We start from the raw sequence: 19,269 nt of genomic DNA on the forward strand, positions 1-19,269 counted from the left end.
TCGCCCCCGCCCCCGCCGCGTTGCCCGCCCCCTTCCCCCGCTCTTTACCTGCCAACAGGTTCCTAATTTCCTCAGGGAGGGGGTAGGGAGAGGAGGTGGTGCTGGGGTTGGGCATGTTAGGGAGCGCGGGGCGTGCGGGGAAAAGACCTGTGCTGAAAGGGGGACCGAGGTTGCGGCTGCGACCTAGACTAGCGGTCCCGGTAAGGACAGCGGTGCTACGAGTCCGGACACTGCCGGGCCGGGGCTCACAACAAGGAAGTCAATGAAGCCCCAGCCAGCAGCTGCTGGACTCTCGGCCCAGCCCCGCCCGGCAGATCGGGGCGGGGCGATGGGCTGGGCGGAGATCCGAGGCGCCCGAGGGCCCCAACTGCGCATGTGTATCCTAGGGTTTTCCTAGCCTCGGAAAAAAGCCTCCGAACAGACCACACCTACCCCTACGTAAGGGAGCGGGAGGAGCGGCTGGTGGGAAGGGATCGGACTGAAGCTGCATCACCTGATCTGGAGCCTGAAGCGCCTTGCAGCCATTTTGGTTACTGGTACCTGCGCAACTGCTGGCAGTTTCTCCAGGATCCCGAAAAATAAGATCTCCAAAGTGCCCCTAAGTTTTCAGATTAAGGGACCTCTAGCCAAAGGTCAGCCCCGCCGGGGTTTAACACCTCGCGTGGTAACTCACAATGAATTTTCGGCCGCCCTAAACTATTATGGCCTTCTTTGTCCGATTGAATGAGGTAACCCAAGTCCCATCTTCCGCCAGTCTTCCATGAGAAGCCAGTCTAGCTGCTCCAGAGAGCTCTCTGATTGGCTCTTAAATTACTTTTCTACCTAATTCTTACTGTTGGGGAGACTTTCTGTACTACGAACGAAGAGTGAGAAACTCTAGTCACTATCCTTTTGAGTTAGAAAAGAAAAAAAATAGAAAGCTAAATAGGCATAGATACTACCGTCCCATCTATAAGCATAAAAAGAAAATTGCTGGTGATTAGTAGAACGGAATTATAAAATGTGTTCACTCCAACCTGATCGACAAATATTTATTGCATGTCTTCTATCTGTAAATCTTCTTACATATTTTCTCTAAAACCCAAAAGGCACATTCTGGTGCCTTTAAAGTGTGTGTTCGTGTGTGTGTATATTCTATATACATGTATATTCTGAATGTGTGTGTGTGTGTGTGTGCGTGTGTATGCCCCCCCCCCCCCCCCAATATGGGAACTGCTGCCCTGACAAAGCTCTTTCCTTCATGCTACTATTGTATTTTGAAGATTGTACTGTGGTCTGTGGTGTGTAAATTGTTTATTCCTCTACCCTCCGCCCCTCACTGGATCAATAGTCCTTAAACTTCAGTTTGCATTAGAATGACAGAGAGAATTTATTAACAATGCAGATTCTCAAGTTCCATTCCCAGAGATTCTGATTCTGTTTAGGGCGGGACCTGATTATTTCCATTTTAAATAAGCCCTCAGGTAGTTCTGATCCTAAGATTTGATTTTGAGAATCACTTTACCATTTTCCAGCTCCTATAGGGCACAACATTTGTCATAACTTATCTTTCATTCCCACCTGGAACCCTAAATTTGACATAAAGTAATGGCTCTATTAATATTTCATACAAAAAAGTCTCAGACAGTAATAGTTAAAAATTAAGTGGTCAAATGCAATGACATTTTTGTATAATTCTATAAGAGATACAACAAACACTGATTGGAAAAGGAAAAATTAGAACACGTTGGAGTCCTCTCAAAACAAAACAAAAAACGGGCTCCTGGCTGGCTCAGTCAGAAGAGCATGTGACTTTTGATCTCGGGGTCATGAGCCCCATGTTGTGTGTTGAGATTACTAAAATAAACTTTAAAAAAACAAAAAAACAAGATGAAAACTTTATAATAGAAGTAAGACACACAAAATAACTACAAAAAAGACTCCCCGGAAAACAAACTCATTCCCTAAAATGGAATCTGAAATTCCTACTCTGATTTAGAAATGTGATGAATTATAGAAAGAGTGCTGAAAATTAGAATTCTTTTTGGTGGAGGTAAAAGTAAATAGTTATTTTACAACATAGTTCCAACTTCAAAGAACTGAGAATTATTATTCTTAAACTACAAAATTATCTTCCTCCTTAAAGAAAGAAGAAACTATTTCATGGCCGTTTTATATTAGTGAGGATTAGAGTTATCACATATAATTCTCTGTCTTGTCACATTTTTTATTAAACCAGGCCTCCAAATGTTCCCATCTTTTGTTTCCTTCTGATAGAACTGACCACATTTTTTCTTTATTCTTGCGTCTCATTTATTTATACTCCACTCATTCCACAAAGGAATTGGAGTGATTTACTCTTGTATCATATAGACAATTTTCTGGAGTGGATCAAATGGACAGTGTCTACACTGCTCATTATGATAAGTCATTCTTGTTAGTGAGAGACAGGAAACTATTAAGATTGCTTTAAAATATATAGCATCTAGTAGTCCAAATAAAAAAGGTAATAACAGAAAATGGACTTTTTGTATGAAACACATTTCCCCTACTTAGGAAGCCATTCTCAGACACAGGTTTGTGATGGATTCACTTGGGCAATGCTTTGTATACTCTATCATTTTTACTGTTTATTGTTAAAGTTACTGAAATTGATTATAAGACGGAAAGAGAAATAAAGAGAGGCTTGAAGAAATATATTCTTATTTCTCTTGTTTCCAAATGTTTCCATAACAAAAACCAGGAAGGAAATCAAATCATACTTTACATTCTTTAACTAGTCATATTAGGTAAAAAAGAATAATAAATGAAATTTTAAATCTCAACCTGTAAGAAGAGTAACAGCTTCCCTACCATTCCACAAAGAAGAGACTAGACTCTGGGAAAAATCTCATGATTTGTCTTCGCAAAAGGAGATCTTTCAATTCAAAGAAGATGTATATAGAGATATAGAGATATATAGCCCTATAACTGAAGCTAATCCGCTTCTTACGTTTTTCAAATTTAGTTTAGCTGAATAAGTATTTGCCCACAGGCCTAGGGTTAAAAGAATCTAAATGAGCATTGAAGAAAAACAAGGAGTTAAAACACAATTTACTTTTTTTTCTCTGCATCTCTTATCTTCCTTTAGTTTGGCATTCACGGGCAAGTGAAAGAGAGATTGTATTTTATACTTAGGCATTATTGCCACACAAGAAAACTTAGCTTTAAACTACCATCTCCCATAGTTTCTGGTGGTCAGGAACCCATGAGCAGTTCAGCTGGATGGCCCCGGCTCAGTCTCCCATGAGGTTACAGTCAAGCTGTAGGCTGGGTCGCAATCATCTGAAGACTTGACCATAGCTAAAGGATTAGCTTTAAAGAAAATTCACGTATAGGACTGTTGGCTGCAGTCCTCCATTCCTCTTTGGCTGTTGGCAAAAGACCTCAGTTCCTCACTACACAGACTTCTCCACAGGGCTACTTGAATGTCCTTTTGACAGGCAACTGGCTTCCCCTAGAGCAAGTGATCCAAGAGATAGCCCAACCTAGAGAGGCTGCAATGTCTTTGTCACTTAATCTCTATTATATTCGTCCCACAGACCAAGCCTGGTTTGTAGAGGGAAGGGACTATACAAGGCTGTGAATACCAGGAGGGGAGAAACACTGGGCCCAATTAGTTACCATAGTTAGCCCTCTGGCCCCCATTCACATTTCTCTCCCATGCAAAATATACCCACTGCCTCCCAGAGCCACCTGTGAAGTCTCATCCCATTATAGCATCAGCTCAACTAAATCAAGTCCAGGAATGGATGATGCTCCTCAAATACAGCTCCTTGAGTACAGTTCTCTCAATTTAAAGACCTACGAAGTAAAAAGGCAAGTCATCTGCTCTCCATATAACTTGCAACGGTGGAACAAACATAAGATAACCACTGTAGACATTCCTGTCCAGAAGGGGTAGGGACAATAAGAATTATACAGAGATCACTGGTTCACAGCAGTTCTGAAATCCAACCTGGAAAATGTGGGAAGTTCTTTAATTAAAAGCAGTTCTATTCCCACCTGGAAAAACTTCTCCATGGATCTTGGTTCTATCCTCTGAGTCATCCTTCCTTGTCCATGAAACATAACCCATGTTTTCAGTTGCAGAATTTGCTCAGCCTGCTTTTTGTCACGGATTTCTCCGTTTTGTACTGTCACCGTCTCAGTCTCTGTCAGGGTTCAATCAGAGAAGCAGAACTACCAGAATGGGGACAGTGATCAAGATATCTAATATAAAGCAACTTGTTACAGAGACTTAACCCGACACAAGTGTGGAATGTGGTGAAACTGTTACTTTTGCGTCTGTTGCTGGAGCTTGAAGTTCACAAGGCAGGGAGTCAGGAAGGGAAGATAGGGGAGATTCAGAACAAGCCAGAATGTTCAAGCACAAGCCCTGTTCGTGAGGACCGCCTGAAACCACAGCTAGCTCTTGCTGCCTCTGATCCTGATGGTACGGATGCCCTGCAGAAGTCAGGGTCCTTCCTGACAGAGCTAACACACACTTGACTCAGCAATCAGAACTGAAAGGAGGATCCAGCAGAAGACAGAGCAGTTTGCCCTACCTGGCGTTCTGGCCTGGTAGCTGCCGTAGGCCAATGAGGTGAATCAGCAGACAAGCAACAATACGTGGGAGCCACAAAGTGACTACTGCGTCACGTGCGTAGCTCTCACACAAGAATCTCCTTTGTGGCCCACCCCAGCCAGAAACAGAAAAGGGAATTCCAGGAAAAGCAGGTTGACAGACTGCAAAGCCACCAACCACACACTTGTACTATTATATGTAGAGAGTAGATTAGACAATAGACGCAATTGAAATCTTGCATTTATTTTACAGCCTATTACATTTTTAAAACTTTTTAAAGCCATTGTGTCTTTCAAGTCATCTAGTAAGGGCTCTTTTAAGAATTTTCAGAAATGAAGGTTTATTTTCTAAATTCTTATTCCTCTCTTCATTTGAATCATCTAGGGCTGGTAGGTACGAATTTATTATGTGGCGCCAGCAAAAAAAAAAAATTATATTCTCACTGGAATTAGCCTGAAGAGATATGACACAGAAGCCCACCAAAACCGACAGGTTCTGATAGATGCAGCTCACTAACTTGTCTTTTCGGTTTTTAGGTCATAGTTACTATTAATCCTGCTAGTATCATTTACTAACAAGATAAGAAAACACATTGATTCTTGTTTGCTCTCCATCTCATTTGCATATACACAAACATGTGCTTAGGCACTTTGCTGCCCTGGCCAATCACTGTAATATAAGAATAATAAGCAACTTAATATAGACCAGATCTGAGTTCTTAATAAGATCTTATATGTCTTTGGGATTCCACAAATTAGGACTAGGGTAAGAGAAATGTCCATTCCATTCTGGACTTGTCAGCGGCTGCCTGGTTCTCTCCCCAGGTAAGAATCCTGTTCTCCCTTTAAGTGAAGTTCATTTCCCCTATCTAGAATCTCGGTGCTAGAGATCTCACTGTTGTAAGGTCAGCTCTGATGGTCATCTGGCTCTGGCCTTATATCCCAGTCCTAGTAACTAAGTTTCTCCTGCCTGGGTTCTGAAACCAAGGCTTTTACTTTGCCTACTTTCAGTAAAGGGACATTTTTTTTTTTTAATTACTTCTAGCCCTCTTGGACTGTGGCTCTGTCTTACTCTCACAATCTTGATTTATAGTCTGGTATATTCTAGGTGGATCTCCAGAGAAGGGATGGACCCATATCCCTGTGTTGCCTTCTACTAATCAGGCTTGGTCTCCAGAGTATGTACATTAAGAACATGCCAAGAAAATGTTCATTTTTTGTATTGTATAAGATTGAATGCAGACCCCCTTCTCTCCATGTAAAACTCTTTTACTCCTCTCTGAGTTTACCTTGAGTTTACCTCACCAGTTCAAGGTGAGGTTACCTTGAACTGTGAACAGGTGCATAAAAAGACAAGAACTTTCAATTTTCCCCCTTAACTCTTTTCCTCAAAATCTTTACTTTCTATCTCAGAGTCCCAATTGAGTGACCTTGAAGATTCCATTTTATTTTTGGCTCAGAAGAGACTTAACAGAGAATAATCCTTGAGATTAACCTAAGAGATAATTTGCAGGGTCACTGGTATAATTTAAGCCTTTCCAGGGTTGCCTGACTGGCTTAGTCGGTAGAGCATGCCACTCTTGATCTCAGGGTCATGAGTTTGAGCCCCACGTCAGGTGTTTAGATTATTTTTAAAAAATATTCAGTATAATTTAAGCCTTTCCAGTCCACCCCACCCCCAAGAATGACCCTGACCTGTACTCCCTGAAGTTCTATCAATCAGAGACCTGAGAGACTGGCTGGGTAACTATCTCCCTGTGCACCTCAGTCTAGACTGATTTGAGCAGTCAGGTCTAATACCTGGATTAAGCACTGTGGTTTGGATGAAAGATAACTGAAACAGTGTTTTGGAATTTAAAACATCCTGAAAGAAGACAGGTTGCATATACCTTCCAAGAAATGGTTTCAGGACTAGCTGTATAAAGCAAGCAAAGTCTTTATGGGTATATTTTATGCTGTATGCCTGTTTAGGATAGCACTGGTCCCCACAACATCCTTGCCAATATTTAATGAGAAGATGGTCTTCTAGAAGAATGAAACTGAAGAACATGACTGCCTTATTAATTAAACTTTGGAAGACTCACATTTGGGCTCTGAGTCTTAACGGGCTCAATATGAACTATTTATTCAATTTTTAATTTTTTTGTTAGTTTTTGTTACAGGAGTTTTGTTTTGTTTTGTTATTATAGCTATTTTCAAAAACCACAAATTTAGAGGAAAGATAATTTTCAGACACACTTCTAGAATCATTTTATAGCTAAGCTGGCAGAGATTTTAGAACATAAATAATTAGAAACAGGCCTAAGTTTCTTTCTGTATACAAAGACAAAGCAGTAAATTGTGATCAGAGTCCTTCTTCTTATTACAGTACATCTATTCTCACTAGGCAATTTTAAAATACCAAGCTGTCTTCAGCAACAGTAATTCAGTGGGTTTGTGCCTAATATATTCATGAAGGGCTTTGATGGATTTGATAACCATAAGCAGCTGTTAACATTAAATTGCCATTTAATTTTTTTCAGTGACTTTCAAAGTTGTCAATATTAAACAGTAGTGTTTTACAAATGACTACTCTAAGACTAATAAGAGTAAAATTAAATAAAATATGAATGTCTCAACCAAATTCTCCCCTTTCTTCCGTAGGGTCCCACTACTAAGCAAACAGAAAAGGAAAAAAATTTACAGGGCTTGAAGCGCTGCTTTGTTATACTTGCCTATAATTTCCATTGTATATTACTATACTCAGTAATTCTCCCATCCCTTCCCCAACCCAACCCATTTAATTTTTGTCTTTTTGTCATCTATCTCAGCTTCGGTTGAAAAAAAAAATGAACTGAGGAAACTACTGGTCAGGTCTACTTAAGTATAAACAACCTTAACTGCAGTGACAAAGAAATTAAGCATTAAGTTTGTCCTCATCCTCCCACAAGCAGGTGACGTATGTGGCTTCTTATTGTTATTATCGATACTTTTTATTTTTCCAGGTTTTTTGAGATACCGTTGACATATAATGTGGTATAGTTTTAAGGTGTACAATGTTATGATTTGATATATATGGAAACCTGGGTGGCTCAGTCAGTTAAGCGTCTGCCTTCAGCTCAGGTCATGATCTCAGGGTCCTGGGATCAAGTCCCACATCAGGCTCCCTGCTCAGCATGGAACCTGCTTTTCCCTCTCCCTCTGCCCCTCCCCCTGCTTGTGCTCTCTCTCTCTCTCTCTCTCTGTCAAATAAGTAAATAAAATCTTTAAAAAATGATATATATGTGTAATACACAGTGTTTACCACAATAAGGTTATTAACACATTGAGGCATGTGCTTCTTAATGATCTAGGTGCACCAGAAAAAGCAAAGGACCACAAGAATATTTTAGATTCCGTGCTGATGGCTTACTCTTCAAGAATTAAATAAGAACTCTAGCTCTCATATTAAAATTATTTAATTTTATTTCCTCACCTGAAATAAACTTTATCTATTATGTATTATGTTTTAGAAAACATAAATACAACACTGAAGCTATGGCATTTGCTTTGAGAAAATGGAAGTAAGCAGTTTTAAAAACCATATAACAATAAGATTCTTTACGATATTGTAAGCATGGTCTGTTAATAATTGCTCATAGAGTAGATACAATTCAGCCAGGACCAAAGCAGGAGACTGGACATGCAATAATTCAATGAATGATTAAGAAGAGGCAAATATTAACTCAAAAGATTAAATTGGTGAAGGGGGTCAAAAAGTAAAAAACAAAAAAACTCCTACAAACCAATAATAAAAACACAAACAACTCAATAAAACATGGAGAAAAAAGATTAAATAGGAAAGAGATGGAGAAGACACGAGTATAATATAGAAAAAGAAACATTAGGGATGCCTGAGTGGCTCAGTAGGTTAAGCGGCTGCCTTCAGCTCAGGTCATGATCCCAGGATCCTGGGATCGAGTAATGCATCAGGCTCCTTGCTATTCGGGGAGCCTGCTTCTCCCTCTGCCTGCTGCTCCCCCTGCTTATGCTTGCTCTCTGTTTCTCTCTCCCTCTCTCTCTGACAAATAAATAAATAAAATCTTTAAAAAAGAAAAGAAAAAGAAACATTATGTTTATATATGTAAAGACGCAGGGTATTATATGGATATAATTCCGTGTGTGTGTGTGTGTGTGTGTGTATCAAATCCACATTCAATCCCATTTCATAATACAAAATTTTGAGGGTACATTTTTACCCTCATCCCCAAAAGCATAATTTTATGACCTTTTACTTAATAGTCTGGATCTCAATTCTTGCCCTTTTATTTTTCCTGTTTAGATGACTACTTTAACGTGAGTTTATGGACTAAATTTTGGTAAGCAAAGAAAGTCAGTCCTGTTGACATCTACCCAGCCTTCACAGTGTGTGGCCTGCCACAGATGTGTCGATGGCACAATGAAGGACAGCAAGAATTATACAGTTTACCATACTCCTAGGCTTTGCTGTCCCTCAGTCCATTCGTCCAGCGTTTTGAAGATACGTTGCTATCTGTTGGCAACTTGCTTCCTCTTTGTTCTCATTCCTTCCTTTGACCCTGAGATCATACTATCACTTTAAACATTGTGCCTCCCCCAAGAAACATCTATAAAGAGGAAAAAAGACTGCCAAAACTGATTCCTCTCCAGCCAGTTTGCTTTATATTGCCATGAGCATTTGATTTTTGTAATAGCCGTTTTAATTTTTTTCAGAGGTAAAAAAGCATTCTTATATTTTCATGCAGTCCTGTCAAAATGTATACTTTTTAAAATCTAGAAAAATTAACTTGCCAGAGCACAGAAAAAGGACTTCCTGAAGCGTCCCCAAATTACATGCTTTCTTTTATTATGTTTCCTCATTTTTTATACTTTCAAATAAAATATAGCCATGTACTTATTGGGGAACAATGTTCGTATGGAACATTTTCAGGGAAATTGTTTTTTTTTTCAAATGGAAAAATAAGTTCTACATCTGTGATAACTGTACTATCATGCCATTAAGAACTATTTAGACCACACATCAACAAGGAAAGGTTAAACATTTTCAGAGTCATTCAAATAACAAAAAAATGTTACTTGTCTAAAACAAAATATTACACTTTTAAAGGTAAAATTACATCTTAGTTTATTTAATATATTTGTAAAAAAATTGGCAAACTTGACAAAATAGATTCAGCATATAATCTGCAAATAGGCCAATTTTGGATACTACCTGAAATTATTTTCTCTGGCAGATAACAAAACAAATGTCTTCTGCTCCTCTAGATACTTTTGTGGTTCACTTTTTTTTAAAGATTGATTTGAGAGAGAGAGTGTGTGCGAGTGGGGGAGGGGCATAGGGCTTGAGAGAAACTTAAGCAGACTCCCCCTGAGCACAGAGCTGCAGCGCTGGATCCCACAACCCTGAGATCATGACCTGAGCGGAAACCAAGAGTTGGACACCTAACCAGTTGAGCCACCCAGGCGCCCCTGTGGTTCACTTTTTTGTTGTGGTTGTGTTTTTATCTTGTTTGGGTTTTTTTTTTTCTCAATTGAAAATATTTGAAAACCATTTTTCATAATTTAAAGTTTCAGTTACTTTTTTTTTTTTTTTTAGATTTTATTTATTTATCTGACACAGAGAGACAGCCAGCAAGAGAGGGAACACAAGCAGGGGGAGTGGGAGAGGAAGAAGCAGGCTCCTAGCAAAGGAGCCTGATGTGGGGCTTGATCCCAGAACACCAGAATCGCGCCCTGAGCTGAAGGCAGACGCTTAATGACTGCGCCACCCAGGCACCCCGTGAAGTTCAGTTACTTTGAAATTTTTGGTCATTTCAGTCATCTTAGCTTCAGTTGAAAGACATGACATGTAAGTACAAGAAGTCAGACCTGAATGAATTAATAGAAAGCATATCCCATTTTCCTTGTCATATATCATCTCTTAATTTTAAAAAAAGCTAATATAGAAAAACAAATTTGACAATGAAATATTAGTAAAAATTCTCAAATTTGTACATTCAAATATATTCATGTTCTTGATCTGTCATAATGAAAGACAGTATTAGTGTTACTCAAAGTATAGTCTACTGACAGGTGCCAGTCCACAAATTGTTATCAGTGCATGAAAAGATAAACATAAGATGTGAGAGTATTTAGAAACTTTTATAGCAATTGGACACTGCCTTAATACCTTATTGCATCTTATTAAAGTATCAGTCAACATGGATTAGACATTTAATAACAAAAAATAAATGTTCTTTCACTGTAGGTAGCTTGAGAAGCACTAGTATAAATAACCAAAATCAAGAGACATTACCCAAACTTAAACTAATAGTCTTAAACTTTTTTCCTAATAATTATGTTTTTTTAAATCAGTTACATTATGAATACACAATCAAATTGAATAGAACACGAAGATTTCATTAACCCGTCATTTTTTATAACACCACTATCAGTAACAAAATTTCTAAAAGCTGTTTAAACAAAGTCTGTTTCTTCTTCTTGTGTGTATCTCTAACACCGACCACACTCACAAGCTAGCTACTAAATAAAAATTTGTTTATTTAAGGGCACATCAGTGTAAATTGGCCATGAAGAATCAAGTCAATCAAATCTTTGCTGTCCAACGCAATCACAGAATAACCTCAAGTTTCATCTCTTACTTCTGCCCTTTCTCTCCTTTAGGAATGTCTATGAGCTGCACATGAATGGAGCACAGAGGGTTAACTTCCAACTGTCTGCCCAGAACTTTGCATAATACCTGGCATGTAGGAGTTAAATAATTGTTAAATGTATGGTGAAGAAATGCTATCTAGCAATAAGATAACCACAAGTGGAGAATAAGATCACAAAAGAGGAAAATGTAAGAACTCTACTTTATCAGTTAGCTGTTGCCACAAAAATGAAGCGTAACTATCTCAAAATTCACTGAATTTAAATGACAATAATTTATTCTCAGAAATCTTTGGAGTAGCATATGGTCAGCTGAAGGGCAACTCAGTCCTACTCCACATGACTCTTGTCTTGGGCATGTTCTCAATGGCAATGATAGAGGTTCAAGAAAGCATGCCTAGTCACATAAGCACTTTTCAAGCCTTTGATTGCATCACAACTGTTAAAATCTCATTCACCAAAGCAAGTTGCATGGTCAATCTCAGAGCCAAGCAGTGGAGAAATCCTCCTTAACCATCCATAGTGGGACACGGCAAAATTACTGCAAAGAATATGGAATATGGATGTATAATGCTACTTCTGGGGAGAGAATGAAAAGTTGGAATAATAATCCAGTCTACCACACTGCAGTAGGGAGAAATAATGACCCTCACCAAAGATGTCCACATCCTAATCACAGAACCTGTGAATATGTAATCTTACATGGCAAAAGGGACTTTGTAGAAGTGATCAAGTTAAGGATCTTGAAATAGGGAGATTATCCTGGATTACTCACATGGGCCCCGTGTAATCTCAAAAATCCTTATAAGAGGGAAGCAGGAGGGTCAGAGTAAAAGAGATGTGACAACAGAAGCATAAAGAGATATTAAGATGCTGTGCTGCTGACTTTGAAGATAGAGGAAGGGGTCACCAGACAAGGAATGTAGGTGGCCTCTATAAATTAGAGAAAGCAAGGGAAAGGATTCTTCCCTGGAGCCTCTGGAAGGAATGAAGCTCTGCTGACACCTTGATTCGAGCCCACGGAAGGCCATTTTCAACTTCTGACTTCCAGATGATACATCGTGTCATTTTTAGCTCCTAAACTTGTAATAATTTGCTAGAGCAGCAATTGGAAACTAATATACACACTTATAAAATCTATAAACTGAGTAAGAGATTTCTAAATAATCAATAGAACCAACATATGGAATCATACTACCAACTACATATGATTTTATCTAATAGGACTATTATAATAATATAATAGGAAACATATTAATACTTACAACATTAGTTTCCTTAATGTAAGTAATTATTAAATAGTTTTCTTCGTACATCAAACACATTTCCTGGCAAAAACTACTGAGACCATCATCTCTAAACTCCATACTTGAATAATGAATGTAGTTTAACAACATCGTATTTATAAAGGCAATAACTATGTTAGTCCAGCCCTGATGAACTTCTCTGAGTTTCTTTCCATCTCCAAATTCATGCCAGTCTGCCTTCCAGTCTGTTTTTTAGATCTCACCATCCACTTACTAATAAACTTGTTCCAGGGTAGTTCTCATATTCATCCCCCGAATGAGACTCTGAGATCAGAAGACACCATTTCATTAATTAATCATCTAGAAATCTCTAAAGTTCCTCCTGATTGCCAAAATGACTCCATTATTTCTATTTTATGCTTAGAGAAAATTTCCATAGGTGAAATTCATAAACATTCCAAGTATAAACATATAATTTTAAAAACTGAATTGCACAGAACTTGTTTGGGACTTTTAAAATTATGTTGCGATTCTATAAAATGCATAAAAGCAATGAAAGCTTCAGTCTTTGAAAAGGCTTACCTTCTTTTAGCGTGAGTTCTCATTGAAAATTATTTTCAGTTGTTTATTTTTGATCGTGAGAGCCTTTGAATGTGGTACCTATGTGGTGCTGATTCTCTGAAAAAATGCCACTTAAGACTTACCAGGTGTGGGTGAAATGGAAACCATCCAATTTACTCATAGTGACCCTTCCTAACTCATCACACATTCGTAGGATCATCTTTTATTATTTCTGAAGGAAACTAATGCTGGAATTTTTGAGTACTACATTTTTTGATGTTTTGGGGATTTGCTGTCCTTATGTGATTGCTTTAAGTAGCAACAAATCAGAAAGCCATCATAAAATTCAGATGAGTCAGCCATTCCTGCTGCCTGGGTCCATCATTGGTATTTGGAAACATATAAATGAAAATGTGCTCCCAAAATACATAATCTTCTGATCAGCTTAAATCAGACATATATTTTTTTTTCTCATTGCTATAACATCCTTTTCCACAAGGATCAAACATTTCATTTCTTTTTACTGACGCATATAATCCTAAAACATTTCAAAAAATAGAAAGCATTTATTTTTCTACAAATATTCATTCTAGTTCTATTATATATGTATTGTTAACTTTATTTAAGATTTTTAGGTAACCTCTATACCCAATGTGGGGCTTGAACCTGCAACCCCAAGATCAAGAGTCACATGCTCTACTGACTGAGTCAGCCAGGCACTCCGTATTATTAACTTCTGTGGCAATGGGCTCCGTATAAGTAGTTAAATGCGGATTTGTAAAATAGGAAATCTTGATAAACTTTTGATGTAAATTCCAATTATTTCAATAAAGTCTGCTAAAAGTAGCTTCATTTTTTTCCATTGGAACTATTCAATTAATATTGCACTTCTTAGTTTTATATATGAAATTTAAAGACCATAAGATCAAAATTTGCTATTATCTGTGCAGTGAAAGCTTGTATACTGCTTTTGAGGAATTCCTTTATTTAGAAAAATACTGTAAAAACTAGCACTGTATATCTGGTAGCCATGGTGAGGTACTCTCTAGAAATAAGGAAACTGGGAAAATAGATTGCCCTCTGAGAATTAAACCAGGAAATTAACACATAAAAGGAGGAGCAGTAGCAGCGGATATATGCAACCACTTAAAAGAAACAGTATCTGTCTCCTCAGCCCAGAAGACTTAGCTGTAGCCTGATTAAATATGGAGACCTGTCTCCCAGCCTTGTGGTCAGCTCTACAAGTACAGAAAAGAACCACAGAGGCAAGCATGACAGTGTTCACCTAAACACTATGGAGGAGAGAGCCTTTGCCAGGAAACTTTGATTTAGTGCGTGAACCAGGCTTGTTTATAAGCAGATGGGAATAATCCAGTTGAGAAGACATTTAAAATATTTAAGATACAGGGGAGAGAAGTGATAATCTATAGCATATGTTTCCTGAGAAGGCAGGAGGTGCTGGGACTCAAAGCACACGTGGAAAAACTGACCTTGGATAGGAAGAGAGACATCTCTTCTACTGTAACAAGAGGAAAAGAGGCCAGGATGATAGACATAGGTGAGTTTGGAGACCTGGTATTAGAAAATTGAGGAACATTCCATCTGAAGGCTTCTATTTTCTCTGAGAACAAGGCATGATCATCTATTGAGTGTGTGTGTGTGTGTGTGTGTGTGTGTGTGTGTGTGGCAGGGGAGGGTGTGGTCAGGGTAAAAAAGGAGGAATTTCAGGATTTCAGGTTTGATTTTTTTTAATGTTTAATAAAGATTAGCAGTAATATCTTTAGCTAGATTTCAGCAAGCATTCAATTTGACTTTAAAAATCTGGAATGAGAATTTTATATATATATATATATATTTCCATATATATATATAAAAGTCAATGTGCTCTTATGACATCACACAACGAAATGACTATTCACACATTCTTGAGAACAAGTCATGCTAATTTGTATGCATTATGATTTATGTATTTATTTTATTTCATTATACAAGAGTAGAAATTAGTGATAGAACTGGGATAAGAACTCTGGCCTCACTTTACATTTCAACTGACTTGTAGAAAATGTTTTCCACTATGATGTCTATTTTTGTTTGTTTTGTTTTTTTATCTATGTTATCCACAACAAACAAAAACAGTCACGTCTTTTTAATTGGATTTTAAATAGTTGGGGTTTACTCCCAACGTGGACTCAGTGAACCCGAAAGCTGATGTATTCGGTAGAGTTAGATTTGACTGGGAATGACAGAAAGCCCCAAGTACAGTGGCTTAATCCGAGCAAGTGTTTATCTCTCTGTTGTTTAAAGTCTAGCCAGACCATCCCGGGTGGTATGGTGCTCTAGCTGACACAGGACAGGTCCATTCTTATTGGCCAGAACTTAGTTACACGGCAACACGAGGCCAAAGGGGTCTGGGAAGTATTTATTTGGGGGTGGTCCCACGCTCAGGTAAAAATTCTGTTAGTCTAGAAGAAGAGGAAAACAGATATTAGGAACAGACTAGCAGTCTGCCATGGAGTTGAATATGTTTCTTCTTGCTGAATAACAGCAAGACATAATGTATGCCAGCACCAAGTTCTGAAATCCTGCAGAATGTTTAAAACAAACAAACAAACAAACTTTTAGGCAATTACTGTACTTTCTGCTTGTCTAGCTGCTAGCACCTTTACTCCTCTCTCCTGGGTGAATATTCTTGTATGCGCCAAAGTCTCAATTCCCTTGTTTCTCTGGCTTTGAGAAAACTTTTCTTCTTAATTCTGCCATTTCCTGAATTGGAGAGATTAGCCATCTGTTTCAACCTCCAAGCAATGGGAAATTTAATCTACATCTATTTCATTTCATATATGCCAGAAATGGGTTTGCAGTATTTAAAAAATGAAATAGTAATTGTTATTAATACATTCTCATGGGCTTAGCTAAAAGAATCCACTGCCTATTGGCTAAAAGCAGAGCATTATCTGATCAGCTAACTTAACAAAGAAAGTGTATTGTTGATCATAAATTTAACTGAAATTGAACTTTCACATGTTCATACAATCGAACTCTGCATTTTGGACCTACTATGCAAAATAAGTAAGAGTGTTGGTAAAAATACCTTGTTTTAAAATAGAAAAAAGTTACAAAGCTTTTTACGTGAAAAATTAATTCAGTGCTCACTAGTACAGATGATTTAAGCCTTCAGTAAACTCAAAGTTAAAGCAGGATTTTCCAGCATAAAGTATTTTCAGAGAACAAAATTAAAGCAGAGATTTAAAACATTTTATTATTGTCATAATGCTAAGGCTGTTCCCTTCTTAGGCTGATTTCCATTTTTTTCTTTTTTTTCTTTTTCCTCTTCCCTGAAGATTTTCCAGCACTTCCTATAACAGTAAAAACCTTAGGAACGTTCCTTGCCACCTCACTGATGAAGATTTGGAAGCAGTTTCTGTTCTGGTTCTTCTTGCTGTTCTCCCTGACATCAGCAGCTAGAGTACAATTCGAAGAAATCTGAGATGGAAAGAGGGTTTCTCAAAAGCACTTCGAGGCTGGTAGAAGCATTTTTACCTGAGCTGCTATGTCCTATGCTCAGAATACAGCATATGATGGCCTCTGATGAAGCTGCCATCGTGGCACCCTCAGCCATAAATATGTCACCATTCTAAAATAAAAATCAAACCTGAACTCTGTAACCGATTGGTCTTCATTTCTTCTAAGGAATAAAGACAAACACGAATGATTCACTTCCATTTATAGCATTCCTACATTTAAAAAGGCACAGTAGTCTTTAAAGTATTGAATTAAAAATGATAATGTAACACATTCTCCTGCAAAAAAAAAAAAAATCAAACTGGTATAAAGTGAAAAAAAAAGTAAAAGTACCTTTCCCCTTCCCCAATATTATTACTCAGAATTTTAATAGGTATTTCCAAAATACCTCCTAAATGTTTGTACTTATTTGCATTCTACTATTCTTGAAACATCTTTATAAATAAATGCACTTAGTAACTTGTTATTCATTTGCTCAGAGCCTTTCCATATTTATTGGTTATTAATCTAATTTAGTTTCACAGCTTTCCTGTGAGATGAAGATATTAATCTCCCAATTTTATAAACCAAAAAACAAAAATAAGGAGACTTTAAGTTGCTCAACAGTATCTCCATGGTGTGCTAGGAATTGTTAACTTCCTACCCTGTGGGAACATTATCTAGCCACTGACCTATAGTCTCAGGTTAATTGGGAAGGACAAAAGTAAAGCCTACAGAAAATTCTTAGAAAAGACACAAATATTGAGAACCTGGTAAGCACCAAATATCAGCCTACTAGTCTGGTCACCTTATTTTTTTCTCCGACTTAGAGTAAAAGCCACATTTATGACCAATTTGATATTGTTTCTATATATGTGTCAATGGGGACTCATTAGCCAACAGTTACGGAGACTAATACACTCTCCACTAATAAAAGGCACAGCACACTGCAAACGATGCAGTTCCTGTATTTTAGAGATTCTTGGAAATGCTTTATCTTTAGTTTCACATCTCATCACAAAATCTCTCTGGTACCTGGGTAGCCACTGTGTCTAGTTGTGTATTATTACCTGAGAGACAAAAAAAGCGTCTCTGATAGAGAGTGGCTCTGACTCTGCAAGGCTTGGTCTTGGCCTCCGCTGTGACAGTCACTCTCCAGAGCATCCAGAAAGTAGATGAAGCTTATGTGAGGATTAAAGTTACAGCTCTCCTCTACAAAAAATCTGATGGCCCAAACTGTCTCTTCCAATGTCCCTTAGGCTGTCATATCAAATTGATGTCCATAGTTCTCACTCAGATGTTTAAAAAAGAGGCTCTTTTCTTGGGGCTGTTACCTCTTGGGTTCACATTTGGCCTTCACATGAGTGACTCAAGACAGGAATTTGTAGTCACAGGACACCTTTGAGTAAGAAAAATGGATGTCCTCCTCTCTTTAGAACTAGGTTGTCAAATTCCTATTAAATTTAATTCTCTAGGCCTAACTCTATAGGACTAGAATTGTGTTTATTCAACTGATGTTCATAGTTTCCTGGAAGGTTGTCTCCGGATGAGAAGTGAAAATGTTAAGTAAACATCTTGAAGACTAAAAACAAACCTGATTATTTTGGGAATAGTCAGGTAACAAATTCAAATTCAAATTCACTTTGAAACTGAAAGTTTGAGGTCATGTGGGAACCACCTTTATGTCCTATGAATACGTAAGATGAGAGAGAGAGACTGAATAATAGGTTGAGCTTTCATACCAATTTTGTTTAGCCCATGAAATTTCATCTCTCATCAACAGCTCTGTATTCTCTCATTTCGATGCCTCTCAATCCCTATTATTAAATCCTAATGGTTTCTGATGGTTTCTGCAGATTGGATTGGGCGAGATTCAAGATATCTAATGCAGATTTGGCTTTTCTTTGCTTAATTGTGCATTTGGATGAGAAGTAGCTTTCCTAGTAGACCTGGGAATAGAGTCAGAATAGACAGGATGTGTGAATGAGCAGATGGGAACCTGACCTTGTCCGGATGTGCAGGCGGCGGGCGGGAATCAGTAGCCTGATACCTAGCCACCAACTCCGTTTTCAGCTTTAACCCTGTACTGTATAGTTTTGGAGAGAGAGAGCAAATCTGGAATTTCAGCTCTGTCAATTTATCCCAGAACTTGGGCAAGTTACTTACTCTGAGTACCAGTGTACTCATCTGAAAGATGAGAATCAGATCATTGTTGTAGGAATTATAGATTACATCTGTCTGCCTGGCACACACACAACAGGCATTCAATAAATAGTCACTATAGAGGGGTGCCTGGCTGGCTCGGTCGGAAGGGCATGCAGCTCTTGATGTCAAGGTTGTGAGTTCAATGCCCACATTGGGTAATACAGATTACTTAAATAAATTTTTAAAAACTTAAAAAAAAAACAGTATCTATAGAACTAGTCAGAAAATAGTAAACATTACCAAGCTGCCAGCCAAACCATGAGATATTTTTATCACCAGTCTCTCCTATTAAACTCACTCAAATGGTCTGGAACTATAGAAACATGCAGAACTAGTCTAAAGTTCATAAGGAGAAGAAACTGGAAAGCTCATTCATCCATTCAACAAATGTAAGCAAAGAGGACACAAAGACGTCAGTCTGTAAGGTAAGTCATGTGCACACATCACTATAACACACAGTAGAACAAGACACGTACCACAAGACAAAGTGAGTTAAACTGCTATGAACCTTTGAGAAAGAAAG

General features: G+C 38.0%; 1 protein-coding gene across 4 annotated transcripts in view; it reads right to left on the minus strand.

Moving 5' to 3' along the window:
• The window catches only part of SKAP2 (src kinase associated phosphoprotein 2), a 330,384-nt gene that overhangs the window by 165,235 nt on the left and 145,880 nt on the right, over positions 1-19,269 (minus strand). For 2 of the 4 annotated variants that reach the window (XM_048213016.2, XM_026508142.4), the window contains exon 1: positions 49-379. The exons of the other annotated variants lie outside the window; for them this stretch is intronic. In XM_048213016.2, the coding sequence (XP_048068973.2) occupies positions 49-115 (67 nt within the window). In that variant the 5' untranslated portion in view covers positions 116-379. Of the gene's footprint in view, positions 1-48; positions 380-19,269 lie in introns of those variants that run through there. 4 annotated transcript variants of the gene reach the window in all.

This window comes from Ursus arctos, unplaced genomic scaffold (assembly GCF_023065955.2).
Source record: "Ursus arctos isolate Adak ecotype North America unplaced genomic scaffold, UrsArc2.0 scaffold_3, whole genome shotgun sequence".
Taxonomy (NCBI): Eukaryota; Metazoa; Chordata; class Mammalia; order Carnivora; family Ursidae; genus Ursus; species Ursus arctos.